Source organism: Bos taurus, chromosome 19 (assembly GCF_002263795.3).
Source record: "Bos taurus isolate L1 Dominette 01449 registration number 42190680 breed Hereford chromosome 19, ARS-UCD2.0, whole genome shotgun sequence".
Classification (NCBI taxonomy): domain Eukaryota; kingdom Metazoa; phylum Chordata; class Mammalia; order Artiodactyla; family Bovidae; genus Bos; species Bos taurus.
The window spans coordinates 39,443,029-39,469,734 of NC_037346.1; the positions used below are offsets into that span (position 1 = coordinate 39,443,029).

Sequence of the window (26,706 nt, forward strand, 5' to 3'; positions counted from 1 at the left end):
ACACTGGGATATGAACTCCGACGCCCCGCCCAATCTTGGCACGTGACCCGGAGTTTGCTCAATCCGCCTCTTTCCCCAGGGCGCTGTCTTATTACGTAATAAATGCGGGACGTCACCTAGAGCTCGCGATACAAAGTGAGCGGTGTTCGGGGTTGAAGGCTGCGGAATGAATGATACCCCAGAGTACTTTCAATAGGAGCTTGGGAGTAGTTGTTTGGGACACAGAAACATTGGTTTAATTGATCGGACCCCTTTTCTGAACACTATGTGCCAGGGACTTAGATGGACACTAGAGATTCAGAAATGATTAAATGGCCCCAGAGAACGCACGGGCGTTGAGGGCAAGGGCTAAAGAGCTGGAAATGGTTTCATTAGGCTGTGATACAACTGAGAGGTGCCATTATAGGGCTACAGATAACTCCATATTGTGTGTGCTTGGTCCCAACCCCACTTGTACTTTCTATGTCTTGCTATATTCATCATTCTTTTCACTGCCTCAGGCTTTCCCATTCTTCAGGCTTCTTCCTGTCGATGCATTCATTCAAATATTAAAAGACTACTGATTCCAGATTCTATCCTGGGCACAGGCTAGACTACGTCAGAACAAAACAAATCATTCTTGCCCTTATGAAAGTTACATCCAGTCAGGGTGGTGATGAAGGTGGGTATTAGATACAGAACCATAGACGTAATTGGAAAAGGAAATGGCAACCCACTCCAGTACTCTTGCCTGGAGAATCCCATGGACGGAGGAGCCTGGTGGGCTACAGTCCACGGGAACGCAAAGAGTCGGACACGACTGAGCGAATCCTTAGACGTAATAATGGCAGCATATAGTATGTTAGATGCTGATAAATACTATGAAAACAAAAGTAGAAAAAAAGTAAGAATCTGGAAGTGGGAAGAGGGGCAAATTGCAGTTCAAAATAGAATGGTCAGTGTGGGCTTTATGGAAGAAGTTGACATTAGGGCAAAGATTTTGAGATGAGGGCGTTAGCAATTTGATTGTCTAAGAAGAGCAGTCCAGACAGAGTCCTCAACCGATGAAAGACTCTAAGGTGGGATTGTGCCTGAACAATGTGAGGACCAGCAAGGAAGCCAGGAATGACTGGACAGAGTAAGTGAAGTGAAAAGCAATAGAATGAAGGTCAGAAGTAATGGAACTGGATCATGTAGGGCTCTGTACATCACTGTGGACTTTGACATTTACAGACTGAATTGGAAATCATTAAGTTGTAAGCAGAGGAGGGAAATGATTTGACTAATATGTCAGAAGGATCACTCTAATTGAGACTAGACTGTGGGAGGGAACACAAAGATACAAGTAAGAAGACCTATTTGGGAAGCTCTTGCAATAACTCAAAAGAAAAATGGTGGTGGTTTGGACCAGAATGGTAGCAGTAGAAGTACTGTAATGTGATCAGATTCTGGATATGTTTGGAGATAGAGCCAACAAAATGTGGGATGAAGAGAAAGAGGAGAAAATGTTTCCAAAGCTTGAGGTCTGAGCAAGTTGCCATCAACTGAGATGGGGAAAGCTGTGAGAGGAACAGCTTTGGGGGTAAGAATAGCAGTTCAGTTTTGAAGATGTTGAGTTAGATGTCTGTTAGACCAAAAGAGAGAAATTTCAATAGCAGGTTGGACGTATTAGCCTGGAGTTCCAGAAAGAGGGAGATAGAAATTTGGGAGTTGTCAGCATATAAGTAAAGCCATGATAGTGGATGAATTCAAAAAGAAGAAAGTGTAAATAAAAGAGATCATGGGCTAACCTCTGGAGCACTTCAACATTAAGAGGTCTCTAAATCTATCCATTTATAAATCATCCTTCTCACTCTTAAATCCTTCACTTGCTCCTGCCAGTTTCTCTAGCTACCAGTTTCTCTCTCTCCACTTAGCCGAATTCCATGTGTTTCTGAGTATATGGTTTCATTATCATTTTTGCCTCTCTTGATAAATGGAACCACCATAGGTGTGCCTCTGGGATTCCTGCCCAAGTTTTTTCAGTCTGCCTTCTCAGTGTCTCTGAAGTCTATCCACTTCTATCTCCTCTACTAACACTCTGGTCCAAGCCACCTCCATCTCTTGCCTAAACTACTGAAGCTCCACAATAGGTCTCTTGGCCTCTATTTCTCCCTCATCCATCCACTCAGTCTTCATATAATGGCCAGAAATAATTTTTCAGAATGTAAATATTACTATGTCACTCTCCTGAAAATCCTCCAGTGGTTTCTGTACTCTCAGAATGAAAGTTAAAATCCATATCATGGCCTACTGGGCCCTGATCTAGCATTGTTCTACCTCCTAACCTCATCTTGCACCATGTTCTCTCTCACTCTGCGGAGTTGGCCTTTTTGTCCCAGATACCATATATGCTCCTGAATAGCCATAGGCCTCACACATGCTTGGCATACTCTAGCCTGACTACCCTCATTGTGTATTTTTACACCATGTAAAGTGTTACATTTTTACATCTATTGATTTTTACAGATCTCAGCTTAAATATCTTTTTCTTAGAGAAATTTTACTCTGACTTCTCTTAAGAGGTATTTTTCCATCATACTATTTATTTCAGTTCTTAAATATGTATTTCATGACTTTGTTGAATGACTTCCCACCCCCACAGTTAGTCTATACGTTCCAGTAAAAGCTGAGTTCATGTTTTTTTGTTGTTGTTCAACAGTATATCCCCAGCATTCAGCATAGGGCCTGACTCAATAAATACGTGGCAAATGATTGCTGAACAAATGAAGTCTACCTCAATGGTTTCCATATGTCAGCATCCTGGCATGAAGGAATTTTCAGTCTTCTATGGCAAAATTAGAAATATTTGGAAAATACTGTGTTTCTCATAAAGCTACATTTGCTCAATTTAAAGGATTATCGTCTTCATCCTTTTTGTTGTTAAAAATGTTCCTTTACATCCTACATCAACTTTTCACCACCTCAACACCGCCATCTCTGGGATAGTTTCATTGGTCCATAAAAATCAGAGCTGCAAAATGATCTGTCTCTATTTCTTTACTTCCTGAGTGCACACATTCCTTGAACCCCTGTAATCTAGTTTATTTCCTCACTATATGACTGAAATTATACTACAAATTATGTATACTGATAAATTATACTAGAACGTCCCCGTGACCTACTCTTTCCGCAATCCAAGGACACTCCTCAGTCTTTATCTTACTTGACCTCACATTGTTGCACACTGGGACCGGTCCCATCTTCTTAACCCTCTTCACCTACGGTTTCCAAGATGCTAGTAATAATAGAAGTTACTATTTATGGAGTGTTCTTAAATACTAATCATTGAGTTAACCATTTTATAGGAATGTGACTTCTTGAATCCTCCCCACAACCGTGTGACTTAGGTATTATTAATCTCATTTTACAGATGAGGAAACTAGGAAATAGAAAGGTTAAGTGTTTTTGTCCAAGATCAAACAAATCATGAAAGGTAGAGATGGAATGGTGTCCTGAATCTGACTGATTCCAAAGTACAGGCTCTAAGCCACTATGCTATATTTCTCTCTCCTTACTCATTGCCCCTTCTCAGTATATTTCTCTGAGTTATCACACCACCCAATACCTTCCATTACTATCAATAAGCTGCTGCCGCTTCTAAGTCATTTCAGTCATGTCTGACTCTGTGTGACCCCATAGACGGCAGCCCACCAGGCTCCCCTGACCCTGGGATTCTCCAGGCAAGAACACTGGAGTGGGTTGCCATTTCCTTCTCCAATGCATGAAAGTGAAAAGTGAAAGTGAATTCGCTCAGTCGTGCCCGACTCTTCACTACCCCATGGACTGCAGGCTTCCATGCTTCTCTGTCCACGGGATTTTCCAGGCAAGAGTACTCCCAATTCTGTATCTCAGCCTATACTCCCAATTCTGTATCTCAGCCTAAGACATTTCTGCTTAGCTCTAGCTAGTATATGGAAACAGTGATAGGGACACCTCCACAGGCACTTCAGATTAACACATCCAAAACCAAAATCAATTTTTCCAGAAATTTTGCTTTTCTGCCTGTATTATTTGCTATTCTGCCAGTTGTCTTGGTTGGTTACTTAGAGCATTGGTTCTCAAATATTTTCATCTGAATATCCTTTACATTCTTAAATTACTGAGGACTCCAAAAAGGTTTTGTTTGTATAATTATATCTATCTACTGACAGTCACCAGATTAGAAATTTAAATTGTGAAATATTTAAGATGATCCATTACCTGTTAAAATCAGTTAAGTTCAGTTGTTTAGTCATGTCCGATTCTTGGCAACCCCATGGACTGCAGCATGCCAGGCTTCCCTGTCCATCACCAATTCCTGGAGCCTACTCAAACTCATGTCCATTGCGTCCATGATACCATCCAACCATCTCATCCTCTGTCGTCCCCTTCTCCTCCTGCCTTCAATCTTTCCCAGCATCAGGGTCTTTTCCAATGAGTCAGGTGGCCAAAATATTTGTAGCTTCAGCTTCAGCATCAGTCCTTCCAATGAATACTCAGGACTGATTTCCTTTAGGACTGCCTGGTTGGATCTCCTTGCAGTCCAAGGGACTCTCAAGAGTCTTCTCTAACACCACAGTTCAAAAGCGCGCTCAGCTGTATTTATAGTCCAACTCTCATATCCATACATGACTACTGGAAAACCACAGCTTTGACTAGACAGACCTTTGTTGGAAGAGTAATGTCTCTGCTTTTGAATATGCTGTCTAGGTTTGTCACAGTTTTTCTTCCAAGGAAAAAGTGTCTTTTAATTTGGTGGCTGCAGTCACCATCTGCAGTGATTTTGGAGCCCAAGAAAATAAAGTCTGTCACTGTTTCCATTGTTTCCCCATCTATTTGCCATGAAGAATTTGCCATCGGATGCCATGCTTTTCATTTTTTGAATGCTGAGAAAATACATATGCTTAAAAACAATTGTACTTAAATTTTAAAAATAATGAGACGAGTGGCTTCACTTTACGTTCCTTTAGAAATTTCTTTGATATCTGGCTAAATGAAAGACATCTGGATTTTCATGTTTCCACATTTAGTCTGTTGTGACATCATGTAGCCTCTGGAAAGCTGTACACATGAATGGACAAGAATGAAACAGGTAAGGAAGTGCGAAGTAAATTTTTTTTCCCTATGTGGAAAGGGTCTCACAGGCAGACGTGGAAGAATTCAACTTCCAAACTCAGATTGGAACCCGTTGGGTGGACCGGAAATTCCTTTATTTGGGTGTTGACCTTTTTAGAATGTGAAATCCACAGATGTCTGTAGACCAGTTTCTGTATTCCCAGAAAACACTGACAAATGACCAAATATTTGCTACCTATCATGTTGAAGTGGATAAGGGTTTAAAAGTGAGGACACAAGGGGGCACCCGGATTTGAACCGGGGACCTCTTGATCTGCAGTCAAATGCTCTACCCCTGAGCTATACCCCCTCTGCTGGTAGAAAGAAGATTACAGTTTATTTGTAGTGTTTTGGGGAGCAGACGGTGCCTTGGTGATTAACAATAGTTTGATATGTATGACTAACTCTTTCAGGTTTCCCAGGTTGATGCCTAAAGACCAAAAGAAAAAGCAATCTGGACCGAAACGGACCCGAAAGGTAAGAGGGAAGGATGGAAGGACGAAGTCCAGTCCGGCCAGACACACTGTGGTGTGCAATGAGATTTCTCTCCTCCAACAATTACAACCTCTTATACCTCTGACATCTGGGAATTCTTTAAGTCTAATTTCTATCCTCCCTGCCTGTATCCCAAGTTGTACTGAATCCCCAGCCTATGCTTTGCGCACGGAAGGAAGTGCTTCCCTTGTCTTTCCCAAGGTATCTCCAGCATCTTGAGTCTGTTCCGCTCGCTTTGCTTCTTCAAACATCAATAGATTTCCCCTAGGTTGGAAAATCCTCCCTTTAGCTATGATCACCTGTCCAGTTTTCCTTTTTCACTACCAAATATTAAGAAAGTCTTTGACTTCATTTCTTGTTCATTATCAACAAGCTTTCCTCACAGTTCTGTTACTCTCTACATTTACTTTCTCAACTGTCCGGAATTTCCCCCCCTTGGCATCTGTATCTTGTTTCTCCGATAGACTAAGTTCCTGGAGGGTAGGATCATGTTGCTTTCCCTTTTGTATTCCTCACAGTAGTTGGCAGAGTGCCTGATTCACTACAAACCCTGGTGGTACCTATCAGCAAAACCTCATTAAACTCAACTCATTAAACTCTAATTCATTCAACTCAACTATGGCATTACACCAAGCTTGCACCCAAGCAGTAGAATGTTGTTAGAGGAGTGCTCAGAAGTCTGAACCACACTACCAACCTGAAACAGGCTCTATGTCTATTACTCCTCCACCATTGACTGGCTAGATTCACTTTCTCACTCTCTAAAATGATTATTTCACACACGTTCTCCATTCTCAAACCTTCTACATCTTATCTTTACTCCTCAGAGGATGCTGGCCTCTTCCTTTTTGGAGAACATCAGAACTAGTCAGAAGTAGGATTGTGCTGATAAAAGGCTAATAACTGCCCAGGACCTGATTTGTAGGATTTGCCAATTCTCATAGTGTAAAAACACCCATCTGCTAATTTCAAGTGAAATCAACTGGCTTTAAAAATTCTGGAAAATTTAACAATTGGTTCTCACAAGCCGGTGTGAGTCGAATCTAGCACACTTCTGGGACTGACTTTTCACCAGCTACCAGCTATATACTGACAACTCTTCACATCACATTTCAAATCCAGACATGTTTCTGAACTTCAGAAATAACAGGATCTCCAGCTGCATACTTAAATTTCCTCTTAAATGTCTGTCGGACACCTCAGACTTAGCATATTGACCTTATACTAGAATGTGAAGTCTATGAGACTAGGGGGCTGTACTTTATTACCTTTGTTTCAGAGTTTTAAAAAGAAACTCTTGAGGATTTTTTTTTTTTTTTTGGTAAATTTACTCCTTTCTCAATGTTCTTTATCTCAGGAAATCACATGCACCCAGACAGTGAAGTCAAAAAAGAAGAGTCATTCTTTTTTATTTTTATTTTTTTGAGTCATTCTTTTTAAAAAAAAATTTTATTAAATTCCGTGGACAGAGAAGCCTGGTCAGCTACAGTCCGTGGGGTCGCAGAGTCGGACACCACTGAGTGACTAACATGCACAAAATGCGTAGTTAATTTACAATGTTGCATTAGTTTCAGGTATACAGCAAAGTAATTCAGCTGTATATATTTATATATATATATATTTTTTATAGTTTTCAATTATGGTTTATTACAGGATACTGAATATAGTTCCCTGTGCTATACAGTAGGGCTTTATTCTTTATTCATTCTCTATATAATAGTCTGCATCTGCTAATCCCAAACTCACAAGCCATTGCTCCCCAGCCCCATGGCAACCGCGAGCCTGTTCTCTATGTCTGTGAGTCTGTCTCTGTTTCCTGGATACATTCATTTGTGTCATATTTTAGATTCCACAAACAAGTAATATTATATGGTATTTGTCTTTCTCTTTCTGACCTTTCTTAGTATGATAATCTCTAGGTCCAGCCACAGTGTTGCAAATGGCATTATTTCAATCTTTTTTTATGACTGCTTAGTATTCCATTGTTGGAGAAGGCAATGGCACCCCACTCCAGTACTCTTGTCTGGAAAATCCCATGGATGGAGGAGCCTGGTGGGCCGCAGTCCGTGGGGTCGCTAAGAGTCGGACGCGACTGAGCGACTCCACTTTCACTTTTCACTTTCCTGCATTGGAGAAGGCAATGGCAACCCACTCCAGTGTTCTTGCCTGGAGAATCCCAGAGACGGGGGAGCCTGGTGGGCTGCCGTCTATGGGGTTGCACAGAGTCGGACGAGACTGAAGCCACTTAGCAGCAGCAGCAGCAGTATTCCATTGTATATATGTACCACATCTTCTTTATCCAGTCTATGGACATTTAGGTTGTTCCCATGTCTTGGCTATTGTGAATAGTGCTGCTATGAACATAGGGGTGCATGCATCTTTTAGAATTATACTTTCATCCCTAGGACCAATGCAGCAGCCAATCCCTTTAACTGGAATGCTCACTCCCATCAGATGGGCAAATGGCTGTCTCTTTCATGTCATCCACGTCTTAACTCCAAAATCACCTGTGAAGAAAACTTTTCCCTGACTATGCGTCTTGAAATACCCGCTCGTACCTCCCTAACACATATCTTGTCTTTTATTTTAGTCCTTTTCCTTATGCGTTTTTTCATTTGTGCTCTTGTTTCTATTCTGTCTCCATTTGATTTTCAAGTCAGTGAGAATGAGAACCTTTGTACCTCTCTATTGAAAGCATGCTCTGCACCTACCATGGGGCACAAAGTAGTTGTTTTCTAAAAACAGAGAGGGACCACTAGAGAACACAGCCAGGGAAAGTCTCTCAGTGGACATTTCTCTTCAGCTGGTGCTTGCATTCTTTTTAGAGAGACCAGGAGAAAGGATGCCTTACTCAGTTTTGCAAGAAGCTCTTCTCTGACTTCTTAGGGTGAAGAGATGACTTGGGATCGTGGATAAAGAATTGAACTTAGAAAAGACAAAAGTTCACATATTTTCAAAATCCCATGTTTTTACTAGGTCTTTTAATGTTGTCCTTGTTATTACTATTCAATATCTTGTAGCAAGAAGGAACTGATTTTGGAAAAAGAATTTTCAGGAAAAAAAAAAAGTCTGGAATGGATGTAAAAAGCATTTGCCAGAATACTGCCAGTAGAGGGGGTATAGCTCAGTGGTAGAGCATTTGACTGCAGATCAAGAGGTCCCCGGTTCAAATCCGGGTGCCCCCTTCCCTGATTTTCCATTTTTCACAGTCACAAGTTAACACAAAATCAAAGGTGTGTTCTGAATCCAAAGCTTTCTGGAGATTCTCAGAAAATACTCTTAACCTTGAGAAGTAGAGAGAGACGCCTAAAAGTCACACAGGAATGACCACCACTTTTCCGGTGAGCACTCTGACTCAGGGCCAAGAAGCCCATTTACCTGTACTCTCAGTAGGTAGAAAGAAGGCTGAGACCTTTCCAGTTTGAGATCCTTCAAGACTTACTGGTTTAATGTTAATCATAGTTTCTTTGGAGGGGAAGAAATGGAATGCCTGGGCGGGGCAATATTATTTTGCCTAGTTCATAATAGTGGCGAAGTCACAGCACAGATTTAAGATGAAAAGTGGACGGCTTTCGTCTTCTTTATATTAGCTCAAAGGCAGGGTTTTGGCCTGATAAACCTACAGGTGGAGTTTGAGGCCTGGTGTCCAGGAACGGGGTGAAAAATTAGCTATTTCTCACCTCTGAGCTTTGACCAGCACAGCTGCTGCTGCTGCTAAGTCACTTTAGTCGTGTCCGACTCTGTGTGACCCCATAGACGGCAGCCCACCAGGCTCCACCGTCCCTGGGATTCTCCAGGCAAGAACACTGGAGTGGGTTGCCATTTCCTTCTCCGATGCATGAAAGTGAAAAGTGAAAGTGAAGTCGCTCAGTTGTGTCCGACTCTTCAGGACCCCATGGACTGCAGCCTACCAGGCTCCTCTATCCATGGGATTTTCCAGGCGAGAGTACTGGAGTGGGGTGCCATCACCTTCTGACCGGCACAGCAGCTCTGCTTAATCACCATGTCCAGCTTCACGACTTGTCTCACAGTAATGCATGCTCAGTCACTCAGTGGTGTCCCACTGTTTGCCACCCCAAGGACTGCTCCTCAGTCTATGGGATTTCCCAGGCACGAACACTGGAGTGGATTGCCACTTTCTTCTCCAGACAGTAATGGGAGCCTTGGGGGAAAAAATATTCGAGTAGTATTCCCCTGGGGCCCTGCGGGATGACACAACCAAATTCCGAGTTTAAAATACCACAAATTCCCCCTGACTCAAGAAGCATGCCTCTCCCACTATCCTTTCTTTTTCCTTTTTTTGGGCAAAACCTAGTCGAGAGGGTCGCTCTTGCTTCCTGATCTTTTTCCTTGGACCCAACAGTGATAACGGCCAGTCACGCAGTGGACAGTTATCTGTCCCCATCTGTAGGTTATGAGACTTAATGGCGTTGTATTATTTGCTCAGTGGTCCTCAAAGTGTGATCCAGCAGCATCAACACTCCCTGGGAATTTGTTAAGAATGCAAATTCTTGGGGTCCCACTCCGGGCCAAGAGTATCAGAAACTGTAGTTGGAGGGGTAGTGTTTTAAGGAGCTCCCTATTTAATTCTGACACACACTCAAGTTTGAGAACCACTACATTAGTTTATATCAGTTTATATCAGGAGGTAACTTTATTTTTGTAAATTAAAATGAGATTTTGGGTCCGCATTGACCATTTCCACATTCTCAAACTGCTTTCACTGTGCTGGTGTTATGAGCAATAAGGAGAGGTGCTTAGGGCACGCGCTTGTCACCGGTAATAAAGAAAGTTGAAGTTGGAGAAAATCTGTGTCTGTGGGTTTTCTTCTCCAGACCCACCCCTACCCAAAATGAAACACCAAGTTGGGGGAGTCTTGCCTCCTGAACCAGCGCCTGGAACCGCCTTACACGACTGAGGCTGCCGCCGGTGACCACAGAAATCCCAGTACCTCCGGCATGGGTCGTGGGGACCTGAAGTTTTTGTACGTGATTTGTGCCTGTACCTACCCCCTCCTGCTGCTGAGTACGAAAACCGAAAGCCTTCCGTTAAGGTTGGAGAATGAGGAAGGAATTTTTAAATAGCTTTTCTCTATTTCTCTAACCTAGGACCCGAGGTTAAAATATGAATCAAGAAGAATTATACTAGACAAAAATTAGGGGGAAAATCGCCGAGGGGGCACCCGGATTTGAACCAGGGACCTCTTGATCTGCAGTCAAATGCTCTACCACTGAGCTATACCCCCACGCCGCGCCTTGGCTTGGATGCGGCTCTTTTGGGTGTTAAGACACTGCTACACCAAAGGTGAACAGTAAGGGTAAGGAGAAAGAAACGCAAGAGAAAATGGGATCAAGCGCAAAGCAGAAGCTCGCTGGATTCGGGGAACTACAGAAAAGCTGCACGGCAGAGGCGCGGGGACGGAAGAACTAACCCGGTCTGCGAGGAACTGAGTCCTGGAGGGAGGGACGGGTTCCGCCCTACAAATTGTGGGAGAGGATGTTGCAGGGCTTGGCTAACATTCTAGGGGCGGGGCAGGGGGGTTCCCGTTGATCCGCGGATTTCTCGCCAGGTACCGACGGGTACAAAGGAAGTCCCCAAATCTGGCGAATCTGGTTGGGTGTTCGAGTGGGTTCGAACCCCACCCTGGACAGTTGCGAGCGGTTCGCCCGCCCTGCAGCCCAGGTGCCCAGATGTGCCACCAGATCGCCCCCGCCCCGCCTCCAGCGGCGGAAGGGCCCTGGGCAAGGTCGCATGTCCGCGCCTGGCCTCCGGGCGCATTCCAGGGCCCTTTCTGCCTGCGAGCTCACCTAGGCGCGTACCGCTGGGCGCACAGTCCTCCCTGGAACCCGCCCCCGCGCAGTCCCACGTCGCCGGGAGAGCGCGCCTTGCCGCGCGTGCCCCTGCCCGCGCCCGCGGCGCGTCCCCGCCCCGGTACAGCCCCTCCTCCCCGCTGTGTTTATTAGGGGAAGGAGGGCGGGGGCGGAGGCCAGTTCCCTAGCTCAAGCCGCCGTCGCTGTCGCCTGTGCAGTTGAGGCCGCGGCCGTCTCCCGCCAGCTCGTTCCGGGGAAAGAGAACGCGCGCGAGCTCGGGCGTCCTCGCCCCAGCCTTTCCCGGAGCCATGAATCCTAACTGCGCTCGGTGCTGCAAGATCGTGTATCCCACGGAGAAGGTGAACTGTCTGGATAAGGTGAGACTCGGGATTGGGAGACGCGTCTTTGCAATCCCCGAGCTCCAGATCGGAGGAGGAGAGCGGGGCTGGGTCTCTGCCGCCCCCGTTACCGCGATCGCGGGAGGAGGGAAGGTGGGTGGTGTCATGGGGTGTGAGGGACGGACCCCAGTCTGGAAACCGGGAGACCCGGGGCGAGGAAAGGAGTCCACGCGTGGCGGGCAGCCACTACTGGAGAGGAGTGGGCTCGGCGCCCCGGGATGGAGAAGCCGGGCTCCGGAGTGGGGGTGGGGGGAGTGAGGGAAGGTTAGGGGTGCAGTCCCGCCCCCTAGGGCCCGGAGAGTGAGAGCAGACGGCCGCTCCCTCTCCCCGCCTCGCCGAGCGCCAAGTAGGCGGAAGCGCTGGGCGCTGGGGGAGGGGGCGGCGGGGGGGCGGGGCAGAGGTTGGGGGCCCCTGCTAAGCGGTTCTCTTCGGCGGCTACTGGCCCGGCTTCCTGGCCTGGAGACTGGAGGGTGGGGGCCGTCAGCGGGCAAGTGTTGCGTCTGGGGAACTGGCCTTCGGATAAGGACCCGAGCCCCATTGCGAGAGCCCGTTTTTTGGACGACCTGCAGCCCTCTTGGTGGTTCAGCGGTTAATGGGCTAGCCGGCGTCCTCCATAGCTTCCCAGCCCCCACCTCAAATTAGAAGCCAACTCCCAGCGTTGGTCCGCCCAGCGGGACCCGGGCGGGGTCGCTTGCTGGAGTAGGGTGGGTGGGGGTTGCTTCACTGAGATCTGAAATTGTGTTCAGAGGCTGAGTCCACCCTGTAGAACAAAGAGCTAACTTTTCAGAGCAGGTTTCCCCAATGGAGGGTGGGGTTGGCTGAGTTCAGGGGGAGCCAAGAAAAGGGGGGAGGTGTTGGGGGGAAGGGAACGTGGCCTTCTGGAAATTCACTGTCCCCTGGGGGCCCTTAGGCGTCTCCCCCCCCCCCCCATCATGCTAGACTCGTTCATCTGGTTGCCATTATACTTTTTGAAGGGGGGCGGAGAGTGGAACTGGGTATTTCCTGCAGTTTGGGGTAGGATCCGGACCTCTTTTAATCTCACTAAGATGCTAAGGCAATCCACCTTCCCTCTCATCCCCTCCTCGGTCTGGAGGAGAGGCCTCTAGGATTTTGTCCACTTCTTCATCATACCTTTCATTCACTTCCTAAAGCTGGCCCCTTGCCCACAGATTCCCTCCTTCCCATCTGGTCTGGCCAGGGATTGGGGGGCATGGGATGGAAGAGGGTGCAGGGCCCACCTGGAGTCAGGTATTTTTTGTGAGGGGGGAAAGGGTCGTCCCTTGGATTCTTTTGTCTTTCCCCTCCTTAGGGTTGGCGCTTCCTCAGTAACCTTTGGCTTCTGAGTCAGGGTGAGGGGGTGGGGTTCCACGGTTCTGAGATCATTTTGATACTGCTCTTGGAGGAAGGGGTCATGCGGGGCCGCTGCTGTTTCGGTCTTCTCTCCTGGGCCTGGCTGGGCAGGAGGAGAGAAAGGCCATGTTATGGTGCAATGAATGTGGGTGCTGACCTTCCCAAAGACCATGCGGGAGGGCAGGACTTGAGCCTGGGGGCAGGAGCTGAGAGCTCTCTGGCCTTGCACACTGGTGTTTCTGCTCTTCCCTGGTGGGAGGGATTTTGGCCTCTGCGTCTTGAGTTCCTTGTGCTCCCCTTCTGCACAGTCATGAATTGGGAAGAGGCAATGGCCACTTTCCACCCACATAAGGCAGAAGCAGTATCTGCTGGAATGACTGCTAGCCTGGGCGTTGGAACACTTGGTCCTAGTTCCAGGTCTGCTCACCACCAGCTCTGTGAATGGCTCTAAGCCTCAGTGTTCACAGTCTGTCAGATGGGTATGATGATGTCATTTCCTCAAAGGTGGGGAAGTGCACTCAAGTGCCTGTTACAGCGCCCGGAAGGGGATGTGGTATAGGCTGTGCCCCCTCTCCTTTTCTGGGGAACTCTGTCCAGCCCCATACCTGGCTTTCCCTGTAAAAACCTTTGGTGTCTGAGGGAGGGTGCAGCCCCTTTAAGGCATCCTCCCCAGCTGTTTTCTTCCCCTTTCTAGAAGAGGACATTCAGGTGGAGGGTGCCCTGGGAAGTGAGACATGGCGGTTCCTCTTCTTAGATCTCTCCCTACTGGAGGTTTCCCTGGGGAGATGTCACCCCTGCACTGAGCAGGAGGCCTGGAATATCCAGGTATTAGACTGGTTCCTCCCAACGCCCTCCAGGCAGTAAGGGCAGGCACTTGGAATGGGGACCTTGACGCCTGAGGAGGGACGTTCAGTCCCATAGACACAGTTGCTAACCACCTTCCCAAGACAACCCATTTACAACAGGAGAGAGTCAAATTAGACTCACCTGTTTCACTGCAATTTCCCTAGGACCCGACATGACCCAGAGCACAAGCTACGTCCTTGGTGTTAGCCTTTCCTCCTCCCTGAGCCTATCTCCCAAAGGCTTAGGTGAGTAAAGGCCACATCACCTCTGATGGCCACCCTACCATCAACCTGCATTACCCAGCGTGTCCTCGTGCTGAATAAATGTGTATGGCTGGCCACGGTGTTTGAGGTCGAGATTTGTTTCCCCAACTTATGGGATTAGAGTTGGGGAAGAAACAGGGTGATGTCGCTTGCTCATTCATTCAATGAATATTAAGCACCTACTTGGTGCGGGGCCCTCTCGGCTGCTGCAGGGCCTCTGCGGAGGGAGAGAGGCTGTGTCTCACAGTGTCCTCTACCTTTTGACAGACTTGGAGTTTGGTCCTAGATCACACTGGGAGGCATTAACATGGGGACTCTCTGTGTCCCCCTGGCCTGGCTTGCTTTTGCCTAGCTCCTGAATACAGATGGAGGCATTGAGGAGGGTAGAGGATTGGTGGGTAGAGTCCCCTGGACTCCCCCATTGGGAGGGCTCTCTGCCTCTGGTTGTCTTAAGTACTCTCCCCCTCACCCCCCAGGTGGCAGCAAGGTAGAAGGAAACCGGACTGGACACAGAAGAGGGGAAAAGGCCTGTAGCCTTGGTGCCTCGTTTCCTAGCTAAGAGCACCCCACAGTCATCCCATGACCGTCCCTGCATAGACTCCTTGGAATGTGCCAGGCTCAGTCTTCCCGCGAGCCTCACAGAGCAGATGCGATGGCTCCTGTAAATTATGGCGCCCGTAAGCAGAGGCCCAGACAGGTCATGCGGTTCACTCCCCACAGCCCGAGTTGGAATTCAGCTCTAAAGTTCTTGGTGCTCAGCTCTTCTGCCTGTTGTGTTTGCAAAAAAGTACTTTAATTTATACTATCTCCCTAATGTTTGTAGTGGGCCCTCCCCTTCCTGACCCTGGCCTGTGGAATGCTCGAGGCCTGAGCTCTTGAACCAGGAATAATACTCCCTGGGAATCTGGGGAGGTGCAGCCATGGTCTCTGCCTTTAAGCCAGCCTCCAGGTGGCCAGCTGAGCTAGGCTGGTGACCGGGCCAGGGCAGGCCAGGGTGGGGCTACCGTTGCCCCTGGAGGAGTGAGAAACTGTAACTCTGGGTGACGGGAAGGGAGGGAGAGGTCTCATACTCTAGCCCTGAGTCATAGGGCACGTGGGTGGAGAGGGTGGAGTGGGCAAGATCCCAGGCAGCAGGCACAGCGACCTGAAGTTCACCACACCCCCCACCCCCAGAGCTGTGAGCAGCTTCTCCCCCCACGTCTACGGTGACTCTAGAGAGAGAGGGCTGACCCCAACCTCACCCAAGTGCAGGGGATCTTGCTTCTGCCCCCAGCAGCCTCAGTTTGCCTTTCTGTGGAGTGGGTTGCAGCTTTGGAGCTCCAGGCCAGGGACAGTGGAGGCTGATGCTGGAGCCTGGGACATGGGCCAAGAGGCTCCTAACGGGTACCCAGAGAACTAGGTTTTGGTGAACAGGGAAGCCGTGGACTTCCAGGACAGTGGGGAGGATTCAAGTTGCATGTTTAGAGGTAACTGCTCCTTGAGTCCCAGGAATGCTGCTCTGAAACCTTACCTGTGGCCTGTAAGGAAGAGGGGACTCCTGCTCTGCGGCAGGGCTCCTGGGGCAGGGAAAAGAGGCAGACAGAGGGTCACTGTGGGGTGTTACTGACATGTTTCTCTGACTGTGTCCGTTACCAGACCTGACTGAGACAGGGATGGGTGTCTTTTCATTTGGGGTCTCCTTGGGTCTGCCTGGCCCACAGGGGCTATTGAATGACTTGCCATTTTCTGCCCCTCATTCCCCTCACTCTCCTGTCTCCAAAAGGACACAGTGGTGGAAGCTGCTGATTTTCTTGAACCTTTCTTGGTGCCCTCCTCCAGAGAGGGGAGGGAAGTGAGGCTGTGTCACCTCCTCCCAGCACTTCCCTGGGACCAGGGTTTTAGTTCCACTTTACAGGTGCACGGACGGAGTTCTGTAGTTACCCTGAAGACATTCAGTCCCCTCCTTTTCATTATTTTGTTCCTGGTCCTCCTGTAAGAGAACAGATAACCACTCCCTAGCCTCTAACGTGTCTAGCTGAGAGCAAGGGGTGTCTGGAGGTGAGGTGGGGAAGAGCTATAGATAGAAATGGGCACTGTTCCCTTGTATGGGGCTCCCATTCCTTCCAGTGGTAGCTGGCGGCAGGGGGTGTCTTGTAGAACCCCTGGATTGGCTGCTGGCCTTGTACCCCAGCCTGGTCAGTATACTCAGCCCCAAGGGGGTTGGCTCCAGGGTGGGTACCTGACTGTGAGCTAGGGTGGACGTGTCTGTGTCCCTCCCTTTGTCTCCCCCAGGTCAATCGGGGGGCACCTCTGGAGGTCCCCAGGCCCAGGACAGTGCGGATTCCTGCCTATGTGTGTGTGAAAGTGGGTCATGGTCTGGATTCCAGAGAATGTTTTTCCTGGCAGGCCCCTGCGGGGGTGGGGGGAGGCGGGGGCCCAGGCAGGGGCATGTGCGGCTAAGCAGGCAGAGGCCAGCAGACTGGGTGGTGACAGAGCTGGGGCAGTCTGCCAGCGCCTCCCAGGCATTGCGGGAGGGAGAGGGGCTTTCACTTTGGGGGCTGGTGGGGGGCAGGGACCACTCTGTTCTAGGATTCCAGTGGGCTGTCTGCACTGGGGTTTCGCATTGAGAGGCGTCGGGCTGGGCTGTGGGATTGGCCCAGGTTGGGTTGGGAGCCCAGCTTCACCGGCCTCCTCTTTGCTTCCAGACTTCCCCTGGCCTTCTTCCCAAAGAGCGGTTCTCCTGTTCCTTTGGTCACTATTCCACTCCTGAAGAGGCCTTTGGGTCTCCTTGATAGGAAAAGTACCCTATTAGAAGGTGATTACCCCCCCACCCCCCAACACACAATTACCCTGTGGGCTCTGCTCAACACAGGCCAGGGTGAGGGAGGTGGTATCCCAAGCTCTTAACCCTTTTTTCTGTCCCTTTCTCCCAAGTGGCCCAGAAGCACCTCTTGGCTGGGAGATACATTTGAAAAGCACTGCCTCAGGGGAATTTCTTGATAGGTGGCCAAAAACCAGGCATTTGCTGGGTACCTCGAAAGTCTCCCTGTGCCCTTCCCTGGCTTCCGGCCTCTTTCTCTGAGGAATCAGGAGGATGTCCCTTGGCTGCTGGGAAAGGGGGCACAGAAAGGCCAGCTGGGTCACCCCGACAGCCCGGATTCTGGGGCCCTGGAAGCTGGGCTCCGGGTAGGTGCTAACCCCGGGGCCTCGTCCTGGGCTGCCAGGTGCCAGGGGCAAGTCTCTCATCTGCCTGGGTTTTCTCGAGCTTCAGCGTTTCTCGGGATGGGGTCACCTCTGTTACATCAGTTCCCCTGCCCTCATGGTCTTTGACTCTGTTCCCGTCCCTTGGCGGCCCTGGATTGATCCTCGCTCTGTTCTGGGTCCCTGGCCTTTGCTGGGGGGTTCCTGGTCACTCAGTCTCACTCACAGGTCTTCTAGCTGTGGTTGGGCACAGTAGAGTCCCGCCTGCACCCCAGCACTCACACACCTTCTGCCCAGCCCCCTCAGCTGAGGGTCACCCCTGCCGCACCCAGCACCTGACATCTGAGTACTTAGAGGTGCCAGGTGCTGTGCTGAGGGTTTTATAGGTGATTTTTCATTTAAACCTCAACAGTCCCAAGAGAGATGGGTATTAAGGTTTCCATTCTGCAGACACAGAAGTGGCTCAGAGGTGTGGGTCCTGACCGAGGTCACCCAGCTAGCCAGGATGGGGCTGTGATGCCCACTGTGCAGGTGGGGGATCCACCTCCAAGCAAAGCTCTATTGCCTCCGAGGGAGACCAGCTGGGGGGTGGGAGACGGTTGGGGGAGGGAAGTGGTGTGGGTGTGCTGGCTAGAGCCTGGGGACACTCACCCACACTCTGGGCATGGGTCCCTCAGGACGAGGAGACATTGGAGCTGGGCCTTACCCAGGCCCAAGCGTGTCTGCTGTGGTGTGGGAAGGCCTGGGTACATGGAGGCTGGGCCCTCCTGTCCCCCTTGGCCTTGTCTAGGCTGAGGCGCTGCCCCTCAATGTTCAGCAGCAGCCGCTTCTTAGCAACGCCTGGTGCGGCTTTGCATAAGCAATGAGGCTTCTCCTGCTCAGGCAGGCAGGCTGCCGGGGTGGTCTGGGGGAGGTGGAGCCAATCTTCAGGGGTGTGGGCGGTGGGGGGGGGTTTCCCCACTCAGTCTGGGGTCTGCCCTTCTTCTCCTGCTGACAGCACCCGTGGGACAGGGGAAGGTGTCATCAGCTGTTGGAGCCTGTGACCTGAGATGTCCTTGGCTCACTTCTGCAGCGGGGTGTCTGTTCTAGTCCCAGGGATGGAGTGCTCCTTCCTGGGGCCCGAGCCCCCTTCCTAAATCCTGCTTATCTGACAGTGTCCTCCCTCTGCCTCTGCCCCCAGTTCTGGCATAAAGCATGCTTCCACTGCGAGACCTGCAAGATGACCCTCAACATGAAGAACTACAAGGGCTACGAGAAGAAGCCCTACTGCAACGCGTGAGTCCGCCTTGGGCAGGGGCTGTTGGGCGGGCATTTAGGGCTTCCCTGGTGGCTCAGATGGTAAAGCGCCTGTCTGCAATGCAGGACACCTGGGTTCTATCCCTGGGTCAGGAAGATCCCCTGGAGAAGGAAATGGCGGCCCACTCCAGTAGTCTTGCCTGGAAAATCCCATGGATGGAGGAGCCTGACAGGCTGCAGTCCATGGGGTTGCAGAGAGTCGGACACAACTGAGCGACTCCACTTTCACTTTCAGAGCTTCCTTCTGTTCTAACACCCACAAGGTGCCAGGGCCCAACACTTCCACACTCTGCTCCGCACGTTTTAACCATGTTGAGTCCTCCTCACCACGGCTGGATGATAGTCAGGACTGTTAATATGCCCAGTTTACAGAGCAGGAAACTGAGGTTTGAGGAAGGGAAGGGGCTTTCCCAAGATGAATGACTAGCGAGACGCTGGTTCAGTCCCCGTATAAGCAAGCTTATTCTCTCCACCGCACCCTGCTGCAAGAGAGGGATCCACGTGGTCTTTTAAGAAAAAGTCCTGTTTCTGGCCGTGTTCTCCGCATCGCCTTCCACATTTCTGTCCATGGAGGCAGCTGACTTGTCACCTCTCCCCTGCCCTGTCCCTACCAGAGAATCTAGGCCCTGGCCCGGGGGCCCCCCTGACTGTCATTTCTTGAGACTGGGGAGCAGCATGAAGGGCGTGGCCTGACCCTAGGCAGAGCTCTTCCCTGCCTGCTGAGGGAGGCAGAGAACTTCGTGTCTTTTCCAGTGGAGTTTGCTCTGGCCTGCTGTGGGGAGGTGGGTCGAGGTGGGGTCTCCCATCCCAGGGAGATATCCTGTCCCATCCCATGCAGTTTCAGAGAATGCAGTGCCTTCGAGTTGATCACGTGCAGGTCCAGGCTCATGTAGGACTTCACGACCTTGCTGCTCTGTAGGGAGCTTTGGAAGGTCAAGTCACTTAAGTAGGCTGCAAGGTCAGCATTCAAAAAAATTTAGGCTCTGACTTGAGTCCCTTTATAAAAGAACTATTTCTATACTTATGTATCTGGCTATGCTGGGTCTTAGTTGTGGCAAGCAGAATCTTTAGTTGTGGCACATGTGGCACATCTGGTTGCAACATGTGGGATCTAGTTCCCTGACCAGGGATTGAACCCCGAGACCCCTGATTTGGGAGCACAGAGTCTTAGCCACTGGACCACCAGGGAAGTCCGAGTCCTTTTTTTGTTTTTTACCTTTTTAAATTCTCATCCTGGAGGCTTTCTACAGCTGAAGTTCACGTAGGAGGGGAACTTTGGGATTTGTCTAAAAGGAGTTGGGATCTTAAAGCCCTTTGAATGGCTGTCTCCCCCTTTCGGGAGATAGTGAAGGACAAGGAAGCGGACATGACTTAGCAACTGAACAACAACTCCCCCTTCCTGTCTTCCCCTCCCTGCTCACACTACAGCCTCATCTCCTTGGCTGGAGCCTGCATCAGGCACTTACTGCCTGCCAGCTGCTAGATGCCAACCTGTGCCAGGTGCTGGGAAAACCGATAAAATCTCAAGCCCAAGCAGCACCATGAACCTCCTCCCTTCTGGGAGGGACTGGGACGCTGGGGAGACTGCCTGGGCTAGAGCGAGGGTCACAGCTAGGTCCTGGCTCCTCCTTCCGCTGCCCCTTCTCTATTAGCTCTACTGGTCCTCTTTCCCCTGCCGACCCCTCCCATCCTCCCCCCAAGGGAAATGGGACATTCTTCAAATTCTTAAAGGCTCTCACAAACCCTGATTCTCTGCCACTTCCTCCCTCTGTTGGGGAGTAGGGTGGGGTGCAGCAAAGCCAGAGGCTGGGGCAGTTAACCCCTTGATTGCTGGCCCACTTCAGGCTAGTTTCTGGGCACGAGACTCCTTTTGGGGGCAGCTTCTGAGCCTCTGCTCCTCAAGGCAGGAGTCTGGCGGAGCCCAAAACTCAGTGGGCAGCAGGGACTGAGGCGTCTTCCTGTCTCTTCCTAAGACTCTGGTAGCCTAGAATTCAGCGAGCTCTGGGAGTTGGAGAAAGAAATCAGAGGCTTGTCCTTGTTTTCTCTGTGTGTTCTCAGCGTAGTGCCAAAAAGTCCCAGCTTACTTTTTTCACCTTCTTCCAAGAGGCTGCAGCCAGTAGGGGTGGGGAGCTCCTGTAGGGCTTGGGTTATCGGGGAGCTCTAGGGAAGGCGGGAGATGACACACCCCTCCCAGATGCTGCTTCCCACCTGCCCAAGGTGAGATTCACCTGCCTCTCCTGGCCTCCAGCCAGAGCAGCAGCTTGACCCCTCTCTGTTCCCCCAGCCTTTACAGCTCTTATTCTTCCCTGCCCAGCTGACCTTTGACCCAGCTAGGATGTTACCTGGGAAGGACCCGGGATGAGGGGCCAAAGACTTGGGGAATTTGTGACCCAGCTGTGTTTCATGAGAGCTGTGGCAGCAGCTTGCCCGAGGCAGCCACACTCCCTAAGCCAGAGTCTGAGCGGCTGGTCTGTGCCAGTGAGCCAGACGTGGGATTCTGGGATATCTCAGATGCAGGCCCAGCTTGTTTGGGGCGCACTCTGGACTTGTCTGGGCCTCGGTTATCCCATGGTTCAGAATTCCCGCTCAAGGATGCTGGAGCCTAGACCAGTTTTATTGAACAACTGTGCTGTGTCGGGCACTGTGCTGAGTGTTCACTCTCATCCCTTCCTGTTTTCTTCCTGCCTCTGACCCCATCCACCAGTGACATTCAGGTTCCCCAGTCTCGGGGTTTCTAGGATATTGCTGTGCCCCAATTCCCAGCCTGGCCTTGCTGTGTGACACTCAGGCCTGGCTTTTCAGCACTTCCTGCTCAAGACCCAGAGGGGCAAGTGAACGCTCCTGGCCCGGGCCCTTTGCCAGGGAGTTGAGCCCACCCAGGGAGGGTATATGTGAGTTGGTGTGCAAGGGGGCCTCTGCGTTCTCTGGTTAGTCCCTGAGCCAGGATCTTGCAGGAGGGTGGGCAAGAGAAAGAACACTGTCTGTTTCTCCCTGGTGAGTTCTGAAGACTGAGATGGAAGTTCTGGAAAGTGACTGAAAGCAGCAGAAAGGCCTCTTGTATTTTCTCTTTGCACCAGACTTGTCTGGGGTGAGGCTGGGGAGAGAACACAGGCCAGAGCCCACAGCCGGCCTTCTGGGTGGTAGTGGACCCCCAAGGCTGTGCATTCACACACGTGCCTCTGGATAACCAGACACATGCCGCCGGCTGTGGGGGTAAGCGCCAGGGAATCGGACTGAATAGGCCGCGTTTGTGTTCACACTTCCCAGGCCATTGGCAACCAGCACTGCTATGGCAAGGTAGAGGGAAGCAGGCCTGCGTTTGTATAATTCTTTCTTGAAGCATCTAGGTAGGTGGGGTGAGCCTGTTCCATTGGTTAGAGGAATATGTATGCCCTCAATTTATGCCCTCAATGATTTGTTTTGTAAACTACTTTTTCTGAAAGTGGGGCAGATCTGGTCACAATTACAAACCTGGTCCTTTGTCTTATCTCCGGGCAAATAATTGAGGAGCCTGGAGGTCGGGGTGGGGCTGGGTGGGGTGGGGCTGGGCGGGGGTGGGGAGGAATGTTCCTGTTCTTCCTCCTTGGAGCCCATGAATCAATGGAGGCTGCCGGCCTGAGGCAGTTGCAGGCCTGGGGGACCAGCTTCTAGGGTGTTAAGTGGAGGGTGGACAGGGGCTGGGGAAGAAAGGGGGAATGCTCCGTTGTATCTTTCTGGGATTGTCCTTCAGTTGCCTTGAGCTGTGGGCTGAGGGCTGAGGAGGGTGGGGGTGTCCCTGGTTCTAGGGAACAAGAGACTGCGGTCCTGCTCCATACCCCAGGCGTCAGGGCGTGAGGTGGGACCTGTGCTGGTGGGGCTTGAAGTCATCTCTGGGGTCTAGTTAGCTGGGGATCGGGCAGTGGCAGGCACATCCAGGACTGGGGCCTGGGGCTTTTCCGCCTCCCCAGAGTTCTCTGCCTCTAACTGGGAAAAACAAGACCAGGAGAAGGGAGTAGGAAGGGGTGTGTGCGCTATGTTTGCGGGGTCGGTGGGTGGCGGGGGGAGTTCAAAGGAGCACCCATAGTAACCTCTAGGCAGTCCCCACCTCACTGTCACCTTCCAGCTCCTTACACTCAGATGTCAGGGCCTCAGGAAACCTCAGGGATCTTTGCTTCCTAACAGCCCATTTTATAGATGAGGAAGCTGAAACCCAGTGTTTCCATGCCTTTCCTGACTTGACATGATCATTTCTCTTTGTCGTCATCGATTTTGATTTTTCATTTTATCTACGACCCCTGAGGGCTGGTCAGTTCTTGTCTAGCCTCCATCATTTTGGCTGCTCATTTTTTTCCTCTGGTCAGACAATGCCTCCTTGTTGCTTCCTATCCCCACCATTTTGGCCCCTTAGGCCTGGGGGACTGGTGAAAAACAGGGTTAGAGGGGAGTCCTCCCTGACCGCCCATGGGCAGTGTTCCCAGCAGGGGGATCAGTAGCTCCTTCCAGAGGCAGGATGTCAGGGCTGTGGGTTGTTGTTTTTTTTTCCCCCTTTTGGTGAAACCAAAGGCTCCTTGTTGCTTTTGTTGCTGTATTTTTGTTCCTCCTTGAACAAAAAGCTGTGGTTTTTGAAGGGATCCAAGGCTGAAAGGGGCAAGGCTGCCTGTCGAAAGCGGGTACTGGGCTTCCAGGATACTGGTCTATTCTTGTTCTGTATCTGGAACACAGCTGATGGTGGGACTAGGGACATGGCTTTGCCCTGCAAGTGATCCCTGTCACCAGTAAGCCCGTTGCAGGAGCCCCTGCAGTCCCTTCAAGCAGGAAGGTGACTCAGAGGTCCTCTGGGAGGAGCCCCCACTTCTCCTGCACCGCCCGCACCCCTACCCAGGTCACTGTCTGGACCTGCTTTAGAAATGTCAGGAGTAGGTGGCTTCAGGCAGGAGGTGGCTGAGAGACCCCAGACGGTTCTCTTAGAATAGCCACGCTTGGAAACTGGTTGGCTTTAAAAGAGGAAGTTCTCCACCCACCCAACCAAGCATTTCTTTCCCCAGAACTAGGAGTAGGCTGGTGTTCACCTGGGGGAGGGAAGTCAGTCTACCCTTAGCTGCCCGGACGTGTGTGGAATTGGGGAGAGTGCATTGGGCCAGATCTCTGTCCTTGACAGTGAGTCTCAGTTTCTTTATCTGTCAAATGGGCACAGTGATAATGCCTGCCTTTTCTAGCCCAAAGCCTTGTGGCAGGTTTCAGGAGAGAATGTGCACAGGATACAATGTATCCTGAAGTAACTTTCAGTTCAGTTCAGTTCTGTCCCTCAGTCCTGTCTGACTCTCTGCGACCCCATGAATCGCAACGCCAGGCCTCCCTGTCCATCACCAACTCCCGGAGTTCACTCAAACTCATGTCCATCAAGTCGGTGATGCCATCCAGCCATCTCATCCTCTGTCGTCCCCTTCTCCTCCTGCCCCCAATTATGTGACTCTAACTTCTCCCAGAGGCCAGGGCTGCTGCCAGGTGCCTGGTTATCTTGCTCAACTCTGTTCTTGCCCTCATGAATGCTAGATCCCTTTCCCTGCACCCTCCACCCCCAGGCTTCCTGTCTTAGTGGGCTCTCTCCATGCCTCTCTTTCCCAGAGCAGCTGATACTGCCATCAAGGGTGGGGAGGGGCATCAGCAGAGGGCCTGCCACTGGGAATGATTAACAAGGGGCCGGGTGCAGGCTGGCCCACAGAAGGGACAAAGAACAGCTGTGCTCTGGACTCAGCTCCAGGCCAGGGTTGGGAGGCCCGGTTCTCCCCACCCTGGCCCCTCGTTCCCTCACTGTGGGCCCAGTCTGTTGTTGGGGCTGCGGTACCAGTGGGGTCATTAGCTGGGGTGGGGGACCTCTCGTCTGCCCTAGCGCCTACATTGGGATACACATATATCCATTCATCTTGACTGGTATCTGAGGGTAGTAATGAAGGGTGGGGGAGCTTCAATCTGAAGATGGAGAGGGAGGGAAAGGTAGAATCCCCAGCAATTAATTGTTTCTGGGAGGAGGTCACATCAGTTGTAGCCCTCTTGGAAGACAGTTGTGCTGGTGGGGGAAGGGCACAGCCCTGGCCTTCTTGTGTCCTGCCCTGAAAGCAAACCCAAGGCTCACGTCTTCCTCATCTGAACTGTCTACAAGTATCCCGCAGACACAGCCTCCTGGTTTTGCCCTCACGGGTTCCTCTGCAGTTGAGGATACCCTGGCTGTCTGTGTCTCTTCCCCCACCCCCACAGACCCGCTCTGTCTGCCTGCTCTCAACCGCTCTGCTGCCTGGAGCTGAGGATGAGGTTGCCATGGGAACCCGAAGCGCAGTGAGCAGGGGACGGGAAAGGCAGAGTTGTCTCGCCAGGGTTGGGGGCTGTGAGGAGGGGACAGGGTTGACCCAGCAAGAGGAATGTAGTCCATACTTAGGTCTGCCTCCCTTTTTCTGACCTGGGGTCGGGGTTTAGGAGGCAGGGGTAAGAGATCGGTGGCTCCAGAGCCCCCCTTTAATCTATCTTAATCTGATGTTTAAAATCCCTCTCCTCCTTCCAGACTGAGCTGAGTTGATGACATCCAGGCTGGTCCCCCCTTCCCTTCTGATGGGATTAGTGTTCTGGCCCTGGGTGGGGGCATTGAGATCTTGGGGTCATGATGGCTCCCAAGAGAGAATGAAATACCTGCCAGCCCCATCCGTGCAGGCACCCGCTACATGGTGAGGTGTCTCCTGAGACCCTTCTGGTGGATTGTAGATGTGTGAACGTGGACCTGCTGGCCTTGGTGTCTAGGAGATGAGCATTGCAGAGGCCTGTCTATATGTTCACCGTGTGTGAGGAATAACAGAGCATGCAGGAGCCACAGAATTGCAGAGTCGGGGCACGTCAGGTGTATGTGTCTGGCTGACCTTGGACCGCTGGACCCGGCACTCCCATTTTAACCCTGTACCTTCAGGCAAATGGGAAACCGCGGGTTGGCAGACTGGCTCCTGTGCATATGTGTTTTCTGAGCCTGCCAGACACCCTTTCCCATCAAATGCTAATTATACCATCTTCTCTGAACTGACCCTTTAAGTTCTGGGCCAGAGCCACCCTGAAGGTCTTCTCCAGCCCCCTGCTTCTGGACCTGACCTTCCTCCTATGCTCATGAGCCTCCACTTATAGACACTCTCCTCACGACACCACCAGCCCTTGATGCTATCATAATGGCTCTGACTTGGTGGGAGGGTCCTCTCCAAAGCCTCCCTCAAGCAACCTCAGATCTCTTGCCGGTCCTGCTAGAGATCTTACTTAGATCCCTCCTGCTGGTCTCCTTCTGCGCTCCGGGAACAGATCCTCCCTTCCCCTGGAACTCAGGAATTTTGAATGGAGCTTCTCCACTGTGGGTGGCCCTGGCTTCGTGGAGCTGGGCCAAACCCGGGACTGGGTCTACAGCTTTAGCCCCACCTTCATCCACGGAAGACTTCTGCTGCCGGCTGCAGGCATCTGTATTTGCTTTTTTTAGTCTCTTTTCTTGCTCTTCCCTCTGCTCAGGGAGCCACGGGCTGGGCTGATCGGGGAGGCAGGACTCAGGTGGGCAGTGGAGGCTAGGAGTTGGGGCATTTTACCTGGATCTGCCTGGTAAAATGGGGCACAGGTGAAATCACCTTGCTGTGATTCTAGGTCCAAGATGGTGAAACTAGCTCACAGGGGAAAAAAGATTGGCCAGAGTCACCCTGCAAGGCAGTGGCAGGGCTGGGCTCCTTCTAGCCACTGCTCCTCTCCCTTTTAGTTGAGTTCTCTAGCACCTGAATCTGCCCTTGACACGGGGAAGTTGTGTGATTACTGATAGCTTTGGCTCAGGATTGAGGTGGGCGGCTGGAGAACATGCCAGGCTTGTTGAAACACACAGAGGTAGGAGGGCAGCTGGTGACCAGTTCACAGCACGCCAGCCGACCTGGGTGGCTGGAAGTGGGCGATCCATTGCTTACCTGGGGT

At 51.0% G+C, this 26,706-nt stretch overlaps 1 protein-coding gene, 1 long non-coding RNA gene and 4 other non-coding genes across 7 annotated transcripts in view; 4 read left to right on the plus strand and 2 right to left on the minus strand.

Moving 5' to 3' along the window:
* The first annotated feature begins 81 nt into the window (after positions 1-81).
* On the plus strand, positions 82-6,413 carry LOC112442662 (uncharacterized). Its single transcript, XR_003030902.2, has 3 exons — positions 82-1,117; positions 5,031-5,092; positions 5,529-6,413. It is a non-coding gene; the product is annotated as an uncharacterized lncRNA (long non-coding RNA).
* On the minus strand, positions 5,354-5,425 carry TRNAC-GCA (transfer RNA cysteine (anticodon GCA)). The gene has a single exon. It is a non-coding gene; the product is annotated as a tRNA-Cys (tRNA).
* A 2,310-nt stretch (positions 6,414-8,723) lies between the features above and the next one.
* Positions 8,724-8,795, plus strand: TRNAC-GCA (transfer RNA cysteine (anticodon GCA)). Its single transcript has one exon. It is a non-coding gene; the product is annotated as a tRNA-Cys (tRNA).
* A 201-nt stretch (positions 8,796-8,996) lies between these two features.
* MIR2341 (microRNA mir-2341) lies at positions 8,997-9,055 on the plus strand. Its single transcript, NR_031282.1, has one exon. It is a non-coding gene; the product is annotated as a microRNA mir-2341 (primary transcript).
* Positions 9,056-10,783: 1,728 nt separating this feature from the next.
* Positions 10,784-10,855, minus strand: TRNAC-GCA (transfer RNA cysteine (anticodon GCA)). Its single transcript has one exon. It is a non-coding gene; the product is annotated as a tRNA-Cys (tRNA).
* Positions 10,856-11,598: 743 nt separating this feature from the next.
* The window catches only part of LASP1 (LIM and SH3 protein 1), a 40,376-nt gene continuing 25,268 nt past the window's right edge, over positions 11,599-26,706 (plus strand). Inside the window, exons 1-2 of one of the 2 annotated variants that reach the window (NM_001035394.1) lie at positions 11,599-11,797; positions 18,638-18,732. In NM_001035394.1, coding sequence (NP_001030471.1) covers positions 11,729-11,797; positions 18,638-18,732 — 164 coding nt within the window. In that variant the 5' untranslated portion in view covers positions 11,599-11,728. Of the gene's footprint in view, positions 11,798-18,637; positions 18,733-26,706 lie in introns of those variants that run through there. The other variant, XM_010816146.3, reaches the window with a different exon arrangement.